At 36.3% G+C, this 12,351-nt stretch overlaps 1 protein-coding gene across 4 annotated transcripts in view; it reads left to right on the forward strand.

Moving 5' to 3' along the window:
* Positions 1–12,351, forward strand: part of SYT1 (synaptotagmin 1) — a 558,583-nt gene that overhangs the window by 387,314 nt on the left and 158,918 nt on the right. For all 4 annotated transcript variants that reach the window (XM_011284134.3, XM_011284136.3, XM_011284135.3 and 1 more), the window contains one exon: positions 11,279–11,463. In XM_011284134.3, the coding sequence (XP_011282436.1) occupies positions 11,279–11,463 (185 nt within the window). The remainder of the gene's footprint in view (positions 1–11,278; positions 11,464–12,351) is intronic.

Below are 12,351 nucleotides of genomic sequence, written 5' to 3' on the forward strand. Positions count from 1 at the left end.
AAATCTTTCCAAAACAGGAGGTAATAAGGCTAAGTGGTATTTTTCTTTGTTTCTTTTAGTGCTGGCCTGAAGTTGTACAATAACATAAGGAAGCAGGGAATAGATCTGCCGGTTTCACTGATACTCTTTTATCATAATTGGATTTAATAATAATATGAGATTGCTTGGAAAAGAAACAAGTAGAGACTCAAATATTGAATTATCCAAAAGTTACTGACAGGTACCATATTCAATTCTTGTAATAAAAAAATTTTTTTTTTCTTGGGCGTCTTTGTCAAAGATAAAAACTGTTTAAAGACAATGTTAACAATGTTAACCAAGGGAGGACAGTGTTAATTCAAAGCCTCAAAATAAAACCAAATACTAATTGAATCAGAATCCAAAAGATTTTTACTTTGGAGCCTTTTAATACAAAAGAAGAAAGCTTCCACTACGTGAAGAAAAACCCGAGACATCTTTTTTAGTTTTGAACTTGGAAATCAGAACTCAAGAAAGACATGCTACAAATTTGATAGGATAAATGGATTTCCCTTTAACCACGAAATTGTGTTGTCCACAGCATGATTGAAAACTGTTACAAACTTCCAAAGGCTTCGGAACTGATTAGCCCATGAATCGCCCACGCCTCTGCCAACTTACCTGGCACCCCTTCCTGTTTACCAATGCACTTCTCCCTGGAGCCTGCAGACAGCAAGCTCCTGGGCTCTCTGTGGAGCCTTATCTAAATCCTCTGGAAGTCATGCTGGGGCTTATCTCTGCCTGAAGACTCCACATCATTTTCCATGTCAAATTTCAGACATTCCAATATTGTGACAATATGGATGACTTTGCCTTATCGTTGAAAGCAGACTATTATTGTAGACATCTTCTAAAATTAATTATTTGATTAATAACCTGTGCAGATAAAAGGGCCTTCAGTCAACTAACTTTTGTTATCAAGACTAATCATTGCATTCAACAAGAAACATCAATAACCTTACTGCGTTATTCAGCAGGGGCTGTGAATCTGTTCCGTAGCACAGTACATACTGAAATCAGATAAAAAGAGGCTCTGGTAAACATTTATCAATGTATAGGTTGTGATTTTGTGCTTTCCAAAGCAGTATCTTTTACTGAAGGTGTTGTTTGTTTTTTTTAATGTATTAACAGGTTTTTAAGAGTTTGCGGGCAAAAAGAGGCACATTTCCCATTTTACTAAGTTCTAATGTTTTTAAAAATAATTCTAAACAAGTGTTCATTCGACAAGTAGAGTAAGATTGCTGTGACTATGTAATGGAATCAGAGTCAAGCAAAAGACCCCATTTAATTTGGCATTTAACATGCTGTCCAGTGTTGTTCACGAGTTGCTTCATGTATATTAATCAAACCTGCCCAGCTGGACTGTAAACTGTTTAAGCAAATTACTTCAAACTTGTTCATTATCTCTTCAATGTCCTGAGCATTAATGTGTTAAATAGACACTCAATGAATGAATGAATGAATGAATGAATGAGCAAGCATCTCTCTTACATTACCATGTAAATAATCCATCTGCCTTAAAAAGCCACAGGTAGCTGACTCAATTCGATGGCTTGGATCATTTTTGCAACCTATTTACACAGACCTATCTTCCAGTTTGCTTTTTGTCAGGAGCACATATTGAAAAGCTAAACAGAACCGTGTAAGAGGAGAAAGTGCAATGTGTTAAGAATGCTATTTAGGGGAGGCTACATGTGTTTACTACAAGGAATTGTATTTTTATTTACTATGATAGAAAAAAATCTCATGTAGACTCTTCCCTGAGCTCTCTTATTGAGAGCTTTGTTTAACAAGGAAGTCACTGGGTAAGAAGTTAGAGTAAAAGGAATCTTAAAAACCAAAGGAAGAAATCCTGCCGTTTGCAACAACGTGGGTGGAACTGGGGGGTATTATGCTAAGTGAAATAAGTCAGTCAGAGAAAGACCGACACCATATGTTTTCACTCATATGTGGACGTTGAGAAACTTAACTGAAGACCATCGGGGAAGGGAAAGAAAAAAAATAATTACAGAGAGGGAGGGAGGCAAACCATAAGATAGACTCAATACAGAGAACGAACTGAGGGTGGAAGGGAATGGGGCTTGGGGGGGGGGACAACAGGGAAAATTGGTGATGGGCATTGAGGAGGGCACTTGTTGGCATGAGCACTGGGTGTTGTATGTAAGTGATGAATCATGGGAATCTACTCCCGAAACCAAGAGCACACTGTATATACTGTATGTTAGCTAACTTGACAATAAATCATATATATAAATAAATAAATAAACCAAAGGAAAGAGGAGAAGGAAAGATTAAGGAAGAAAAGGAGGGAGGGGGACAGACAGATGGACAGACAAGATGGGGGGGAGTCAGGAAGCAAAGAAGGGAGGAAAAGAACCAAAGTCCCCAAAATGCTATGTCCACTGTGTAGCCAGCAAGGTTTGGGAGCTTAGCTCCAAGCTCAGTGATGCTTGGAGCTTTCACTGAACTCTAGGACCCTTTACCTTATCTTTACCTAACCTGCCACCTACAGAGCCCACCTACTCTGCTGAATTCTGTATTTAAGCCTGTAATGTCTCTTTCTAGTTTTTTTCCTAGGAGTTAGTCTTCTCCAGCTCCTAAAGAAAGAGACCTACCTTCTCTGTGTTCTCTGTTCTACCACCATCCCTAGCACAGTCTACGCACACAGTGGACTGCCAAGACAAAAAAGAAAAAGAAAAGAAAAAAAAAAGGTTAAATGACCAAATGGAGGGATAAGTTTTTTTAATTCCTTAATCTTTGTGCATTTGACCCTGATGATCTGAAAAAGGAGCTTTTAATTTGGAATCCAAAGGTCATTTAGACTAGGAACTATAATCTCCACAAAGGTACCACACACTCCCAGTTGTGTGCAAATTTAAACACACATCACGCACACGTATGTATTTTCCCATCGAGACTATATAGATTTGGTTAAATTTAAAAGAGGCATATAATTCAATGGAGACTTCGAACTCTATCCTCAAGACTGAGGAAAAAGTAGGTTTGCTTAATACCCAGCTGCGAAGAATACATCATCTTTTAGGCTGTTTCACTGTATAATGAGGAATTCTTCATTCAGACCTTTGAATGGTCAGTTTGTTCTTAAGCCATATTCTGGACGACTTCGTACAAGGTTTCAAATCTTACATTTAATGTGCTGTCTCCAGAGATGGTTAATGAATGTATTAATCCGCATAGTTCCAGTGCTTTTTCTTTTTTAAGTTCTATTTGCATTCTGTAATTTAGAAAAAGCTTTAAAATCCGAGGCTTATTTCGGCTTTTTGCCGATTTTTGAAAATTTATCCTTGTACGTTTAAAATTATTCACAAACAGGGGCACCTGGGTGGGTCAGTGGGTTAAGTGTCTAAATTGGGCCCAGGTCATGATCTCACAGTCTGTGGGTTTGAGCCCCACATCGGGCTCTGTGCTGACAGCTCAGAGCCTGGAGCCTGCTTTGGATTCTGCGTCTTCCTCTCTCCCTCTCTCTCTCTCCTGCTCTCTCTCTCTCTCTCTCTCTCAGAAATAAAATTGTTCATAAACAGTCTAAAAGCAAAGCTTTGAAATAGATTATTTTTCTTACTGTTCAACAGTAAATTATCTTAATATTCAATCCTGCATCTTGCATCAATGTCTGATACTCTAGAAAGATGGATTGTTTGGAGTAAACCTGGAAGTTGGCAAAAAGCTTCAGCGAATGTAAGAACGAAGAAATATGTAAGTTATTCATAAGATGAATTATACAGGCATTAGTGCAGTGATGAGGCACTCATGACAAAACAGATACGTCAAAGGTAGAATATGTCTGAAGTTCTTGCTGAATTTTTGTAGTGGCCATGGCAACGGTATTACCTATATCATCTTGAAGCTCTCAGCTGAAATAACTAGCACTGTGGTAAACGTACAAGCTTACATTTCTCAAGGAGAAAATGCAGCTCATCTTGTGAAAGAGATACGGATTTTAGATTGTTTTTTAATATGATGAATGGGAATGGAATGAATAGATAATGCAGAGCTGCCATTGAAAGTGAAATCAAGGCAGAAATACAAAAAACAAACAAAACAAAAACAAAAACCCTAGATGTTATCAAAAAACCCAGTGAGTAAATCCACCAGAAGGTTGCCAACCTACGAGACAGCAGTAGCTAACTAACTGGGACTGTGGGAGGAGAGAATCAGATCTAAGCAAACAGGACTGAGGAAAACACATATAAGAGAGTGCTGTACCTCACTGACCATCCACTCTACTTGTACTTGAGCTCAAGAGCGTGGCTTTGTGGGTTTCTTTCAAGCCACCTAACATTTACAGAGCACTAAGCTGATAGGACTGAGTTTGGCATTGTAGAGAATGCAAAACAAAACAAAACAACCATCTATTTAGAAGTGAGAACTCAGAATCAGGAAATCTAGGGTAGGACTTCTCTTGGTCATAGAGCATTTTGTGTTAATTTTACAAAGCTTCTCTCCCTAACTGTTAATTCTTAGGACTGAGGTACAACATGAGTCTGATGAGCAGACTTTGGATTTGGAGGCATAAACTAGATAGCCAAGGCTACTATTCAGTAACAGTAAGATTTTTCCTCTCATAAAAGTACCCTCTGCAATACCCTTGTTCTCTGTGATAGTGTCATCTTTTATTTCACAATGTTTTATGAAAGATCAGGAAATCTGGAGTGTCTACCTTAAAAAAAAAAGTTGAGAGCCCCTTAAGTACATAATTTTTACATATTTGTTTAGTGCCAAAACCCCCTAGCGGGGAAAATGATGTTTTTCAATCTGAGAATAACATTTTTATTGTAGAAAGACTCTTTACCTAGTTGCTTTCATCAATAAATGTCCCCCTAGAGCACTAAATTTGTACACAACAGCACATCAAGCCATGTAGCTTCTATCTGAAAACACCATATTATGCTCTAAGTACCAAGTTTGGCAAATATAAGAATTTTACTTCTTTTAAAAAAGTAAATAAGACCTAGTTTTTATCACATAGGAAATAAATAGAAAGCTTCATGCTTGGGACTATATTATAGCCCTGTAAAAAATGCCAGGAAAGTAGATGTTCAATAAATATGTGTTTGATTCAAAACTGTTTCAGGGGTGCCTGGGTGGCTCAGTCAGTTAAGTGTCCGACCTAGGCTCAGGTCATGATCTCGTGGTTTGTGAGTTTGAGCCCCGCGTCAGGCTCTGTACTGTCTGTCCGTTGAGAGCCTGGAGCCTACTTCGGATTCTGTGTCTCCCTCTCTCTCTGCCCCTCCCCCACTCATGCTCTGTCTCTCAAAAAATTAATAAACATTAAAACAAACTTTTTTAATACTTACTTTTTTAGACTGCTTAACTTATGCCAACTCCTCATGAAAGAATGACCTCTCTTGATAAGGGGAAATGGTTGTTTGGGTTTTTGTCTCCCCCAAAAGAAGACCTGCTAATGCAAATTTACTTCTAAGTGGTTCTAAATTATTTTTATTGTATTTTCATTAAATACCAGGACTTCAGTTCATAAATAATCCACAAAGAGCTGAGTTTTGAGTTACTAAGAAGTGAATTTCAGGTGTAGAAAGGGGGCATATTAAAATACCTTTGATATCTTTGTATAGATTTGGATTCTTTTTTATTTTTAAATAATGTGCCTTTTTTTTTACTAGCCTAATACAAACCACCCAATGTATTCCACCACATAGTATTTCTTATTGGGTTGGAGGGGAAATTTTAGAAAATATACTTAATATCTTTATTTAAAAATCTGTCAACACTGGCACTTTTGCTAAGCCTTGAGATACAGAAATCACTTAAATGACCGAAGAAGAAGAATAACATTTCAAGAAAGGAGGAATATACTTGAGAAAGATACAGGGGTAGAACTGAACAAAAAACAATGGGTGACTCAGTCACATGGGGGTAACATCAGGCCACTACTTTACAAGTAGAAATAGATGTAAAAGAAACATAAAACATATTGAAGAAGAAATGGCACCACTTTCCACGCAATCAGACTTGGGATAAAATTTTCTACATGGTTCCCATGTCAAGAGGTCGGCAATAATTGAAGCACTGAGAGGACCCATAGAGCTAGCTTGGGGAACTGGTTTGAGAAGACGACAGATTCATCTAGAGAAAACAGTCTAGAGGCAGTGGGAAACACAGACCCAGCATATACAAGAGGGGACAGAATGGAATAACTGACGTAAAAGTTTAAGACATGGGAAAGAATGGGCTCAACAGTGAGTCCATGTGAAGGTGATCAAGGGGCTAAGAACTTTGAATAACAACTCCATTTAAAGACATGGGAATGGGAAAGGAAAGGGGGAAAATGTCAGACCCATGCAAGAAGGTAAGGGCAATAGAAACAAAAGCAGAAGGACATTTCAAAAAGGAATTTATGATCAAGATCTCATACCACAGACAGTGTTGCTTGCGTTTGGCCACAAGAAAGCCATTGCTCATCTTGGGTACAATGTTAGTGTCATGAGAATGGTTGCAGAAGAGACAAAGGGGGTAAATCAGAAGATCACAGAAAATATAGCAATAGTCCACAGTAATATTCCAATTGTATGATCATCTATGTGCCGCATACCACCGATCTCTTGAGGTCTGCTTTGTATCTCGAGTTTTCTATCCCTGCTATGATGAATTCCACAGATGTAAAACTACACACATTTCTTATTTTCTAGTTCTGGAGATCAGAAGTCCAAAATAGGTTTCACCAAGCTAAAATCAAACTGTCAGAAGTGCTGATTCCTTTTCTAATCCCCAACTTTGAGATAGAATTAACAAATAACATTGTCTAAATTTAAAATATACATTGGAATGACTTGATAAACATATTTTGAAATAATTACAATAGGGCTCATTACCTCACATAACTAAGCTATTATGGGTAATAGCTATTATTACCTCACATAACTAAGCATGTGTGGTAAGAACACAAGATTTACTCTTTCAGCAAATTTCAACTACACAATACGGTATTGTTAACTGTAGTCACTGTGCTATACATGACATCCCCAAAACTTATTCATCTTCTGATTAAAAGTTTGTACCCTTTGACCTACATCTTCCCATTTATCCCAAACCCCAGTCCCTGATAACCACCATTCTCTCTTTCCTGGAGTTCTCCACTTTTATAGGTTTTGCATTTAATCATGATCATACAGGGCTTGTCTGTACAACTTCTATCACTGACATCTCACTCAGCATAATGCCCTGAGGAGCCATCCATGTTGCCACAAATTGCAGGATTTCTTTTTTTTATGGCCAAAGAATACTCCAATTGTGTATGTATATGTACATGTGTATGTGTGTGTGTGTGTGTGTGTGTGTGTAACATACATATATATTACATTTTCTTTATCCTTTCATCCATTAATGGACCCTTAGGTTGTTGTTGTTGTTTTTTAAGATATATTTATTTTGAGAGAGTGAGAGAGAGAGCAAGGACAAGTGGGAGAGGGGCAGAGAACAAGGAAGAGAGAGAATCCCAAGCGGGCTCTGTGATGTCAGCACAGAGCCCAATGTGGGGCTCCATCCCACAAACAGTGAGAACATGACCTGAGCCAACATCAAGAGTTGGTCTCTTAACCGACTGAGCCACCCAGGATCAGTTTCTTCATCTTGGCTATTATGAACAATAATACTACAGTGAACATAGAGGTGCATATACCACTTCAAAATAGTAATTTTTTTATTTCCTTGAGATATATACCTAGAATGGGATTGCTAGATCGTATGGTAGTTGTATTTTTTTTTTATTTTTTTAGGAATCTCCATACTCTTTTCCATAATGATTGTATGAATAGATTCCTTCTTAAAACTATATGGGAGAATGCATTTCCTTGTCTTTTCCAGCTTCTAGAGGACACTCCTTGGTTCATGGTCCCTTTCTCCATCATCAAAATCAAAAGCACAGAATCTTCCACTTTCTGATTCTGAAATTCCTATCTGCCTCTTTGACTTATAAGGACTCTAGTAATGACATCAGTTCTATCTGGATGTAACCCAGAGTAATCTCCCCATCTCAAGATCCTAAATCATCTATGTGAAGTCATTTTGCCATTGTAAGGTAACATATTCACAGGTCCCAGAGAATATCATGTGGACATTTCAGAAGAACCATAATTCTTCCTATCACAAAGTCTAAGTTAAAACACCAGAAGCAGTTTAAAATTGACTTTGACTTAATTCTTATGCATCAGTTTACCTCTGGGTTAAATAATGTGCGATTAATTTATTAACTGGAAAATGAAAATCACATTTCTAATGGAAAACTTCTACACTAGTCTATTATTTTCTGCTGAAAGGTCTTTAAGTTAAATGTTAAAATTCTTGTTATGAAATTCCATTTAATGATAGTTGGGTAGCAATAATAATAAGCTAATAGCTTTCTGCCAATAGCAGTATTTTTCTGAGCCCATTTTTTGTTGAAGCTATACTTTATTATGGAAATCACACTTGGCAGCATCTTATGCTGTCATTTATTTTCACTTTTTTAATATAAAATGTTTTATTAAAAAGGTTTCAAAGCTAAAGATTTTTCCTTTGTATACATTTAAGATATGTACATTTTTTACCTACTAAAGATATTTTGAACTTTTCAAACTATTGGACCTACTAATGTAAAAATATTTTGAATTTCTCAAACTATTGGATCTATATTTTTTCCTCTTTATACAGTTTTTCCTGTATGCAATTAAAGGGATAATGAATAAACCTGCTATGAATATTGAGATAACATATAAAGTTGTAGCAGTTGCTAGCCCCTATTTAGTTTTCAATTTTTAGCCTAATATAAAATACATTTCATGAGATTTTTTCACTAATATTCAAACATTTCTATAAATACTACTAATGAATTATCCTATAGATGGTGTTTCTTACTAAACTTCCCAAATTCCAAATATTTGGCTGTTCTCCACAGGAGCATTTAAGGTGGTAATTCAATTCAAATAACTGAATTTAATTATAAATGGTGGTTTATATTCCAAGTATCTATTCAGTCAGGTTTTCATATGGGTACACAAAATGATACCCTTCAGGTTTTTAAATTCTATCTCAAGGTGCTGGTAACTTGTGAGACAAATCCTGTTAATTTCACATATTCAATATAGAATATTCCAAGTTAAAATTAAGCTACTCAGAAGATCCAACCTAGAGTATGGTAGCACTTTAAGAAATAAAAGTCACAAAATAAGATTTTCTCAGTGGTTATAATTTACCTTCAGGTTGCAGTATGTAAGATTTCCTCCTATAATCCTATGTTCCTATTTCTTTAATTCCTTTTGATTAAATAATGTCCCCATGCTTTCACTGTCTATTTTCTTTTTGTGAAGTTGTCAAGTGATCTCTGTAATTTAAGAGACTTTTATGTAGCTCTCTGAGAGACCATCATACAAGTCCAACTAGAAGAATAATTTACGAGGCTCAAAATGAAGGGTCATTATTAATACTGTCTTGCCTGCAATGAATATGTAGACTCTTTCGTTCATGCATGGCAGGGTTTTAACTAGATCAAAAGAGGCAGAAGGTTTTAAATGAGGTGTTATGAATGATATCATTGGTTACGTAAGTTTCATTTACATTTTTAAAAATATGATTGTTTAATGAGATTACAGAACATAAAACATGTCATGTGGTGTTGGCTTATATATATAACTTTCAAATATTTCTTTGGCTAAAAACACAATTTCAGAAGTTGTGCTTTTGTATAGACTAACATTTATCAGCCAATCGTAAGCTAGAATAATAATATGCATGGTAAGTATTCTACATTATAAAGCTAAACACAGGAGGACAGCTAAGAGTGGGTTTTCTCAGTTTTTTGAAGAGGTTAATTTTTAAGTGCTTTTACTTTATCAAAGCATTCCTGACTTGTATTCAGCAGTCACTGATACTAATGATGTTTATGTAGGTGGAAGAAAATAGTACCTCTTCTTACCATTTCAATGTCCAGTGTCTTTTCTTAATTACAACAGGCAAATCTAATTATTTCTTCTGATCAATCTCAATAATTGAATAATTCCTTTCCAGGCAAAATGAAATCTTAAACATTTCCACAAGAGTTTTTTTTAATATAAGCACACAGTATACGATATGCCAAATAAGAAAATGGATTGACTTTTAGTAGATGGACAACTGTAATAGAAAAATGTTTATGTGTTTGAGTATATTTATTTATATATTCTTTATTATTTTAAAAAGAGCCTTTAAACCTGAAGCCTCTCTTCTTACCTAAAAATCACCTCTTCTTCCTCTCGATTCTCCCTGGTATAGCCACTGAACTCTACGTTTTTCAATGTGTATTTATTAGTGTGCGTATTTTATGTCCCCACATATACTCTGAGTGTTCTGTGTTACCCATAATATTTAGCCCCATGCCTTAAAAATAGCCAATGAGTTCCTGCTATATGCTGGATGCCACTCTAAATTTTTTAGTATATTAACTCCCTTAATTTTCAAAGGAGATGAAATGGGTACCACTGTTATCTTCACTTTATCGTGAAGGAAACTAACTCAGAACAGTTACGCCATCTAGCCAGAGTCACACAGCCTGAAAGTGGCCAAGCCCGAATCAGTGCCTGGTTTTAGAGCCGTTGAACACATACACTCTGCCCTGCCTCTGGAGACCTTGAACAGGCCAATGTCCTACTTTTAGAGTAGGTAACTTGCAGAGCACCAAGTACTTCTTCCTAACCTTTATTAACATTATGTTATTTATTTTCTCTGGTTTTTTGATTGACGTCTGTCCCTCCCATTATGCCAAAAACATATTCATAGAACCTCTAGTATGTAATAGATGAGTAACAGCAGCTAATATGTATTAAGCATTTACCATGTGCCATGAAATACATCTTATTTTAATCTTCAAAAAGTCTATGATACCTACCAATTTACCTCTACTTTAGAGGTGAGAAGACGGAGGGCAAAGGGAAGTTAGGTAACTTGCTCAAGGTCACACAGCTAATAAATGGTGGAGCCAGTATTTAAACTCAAAGGCCAAACTCCAGAGCTGTGCTCCGAATGAAGGAAGGAATGGATTCATGGAACTCTAACTTGGAGGAAAGAATATTGAACCTGTGGGGAAGGGTGAATTGCAAACAATAGAAACCATCATCCTGCCAGAGGAAACACGGGTAACATAGCACAGAACAGTGTGCCTGGAGCACTCAATAGATGCAAATTAATCAGTGAATATCTTTGTAGCCCATGAGTTAAAAGACTTTGCATATGTAATGTTTATTGCTAATGCTCTCTGCCTATTTTCCTCTTTCAGTGCCACCGTGGGCCTTAATTGCCATAGCCATAGTCGCCGTCCTTTTAGTCCTGACCTGCTGCTTTTGTATCTGTAAGAAATGTTTGTTCAAAAAGAAAAACAAGAAGAAGGGAAAAGAAAAGGGAGGCAAGAATGCCATTAACATGAAAGATGTGAAAGACTTAGGGAAGACCATGAAAGATCAGGTAATGTATTCATTCCACATTACTTCTTAGATGACTTCATTGACAGTTAATAAATGGTTTATTGTTTTATGCCAGATAAGCATAGATATCAACAAATTCTGGACAGATGTCACTGCTGTAGAAATGCTTTGCAATCCTTCCAGTCACCACTGAACATCCCAAAGTGCAATGAAAACATTTGGTAGGGTTTTCCAGTCTCTTAAGCATATGAACCAGAAAAGGGCATCCATGACCATCAGGGCCATCTTGACAGGTCCAGCATACTGGAATGATGCCTGAATATTTTGACTACATCTGTTCAGCCAGTCTTAATTGCATTTAGAGTTAGAGAAACAGAATAAAGCGTATCTGAATGTTCTCCCTCTTGGGCAAGGCGCCCTTCTAACATCACTGTTCATAATCTCTGTTAAGTAACTGAGACTTATGGCTACTGATCATACTTGATGAAAATTACCATTTCTACATATCCATATATATCAATAATTAATGCTCAGGAATAGTGAATTAACCAGGTAAAGGGAGAGAACTATTAGCTAGTCCTAAAGAACAAGGTATAATATTAAGGCAAAATTCTTGTTTCATTAAGTTAGGGACAATTAAACCATAACACAGATTATAAAATCCATCCAGCTGGGTTATCTTCCCAAGCCTTTGGATGTTCTTTACAGTGTTGTCTACATTTACTAAATTAACTGGATGATTTGGTTCAGAATAAAGTTTACTATTAATAATTAAAATTAAAGGCCTCTTCATTATTTTTGGAATCATATTCATAGTGTTTATCTCTAAAACAAACACTTAATTCATATTAAAAATGTAAATGTAGAGCTTTTTCATAGAAATAACATTCTCAATTACCTTTGTTTCCCTTCAAATAATTGAAAAGTT

This window comes from Felis catus, chromosome B4, assembly GCF_018350175.1.
Source record: "Felis catus isolate Fca126 chromosome B4, F.catus_Fca126_mat1.0, whole genome shotgun sequence".
NCBI lineage: Eukaryota > Metazoa > Chordata > Mammalia > Carnivora > Felidae > Felis > Felis catus.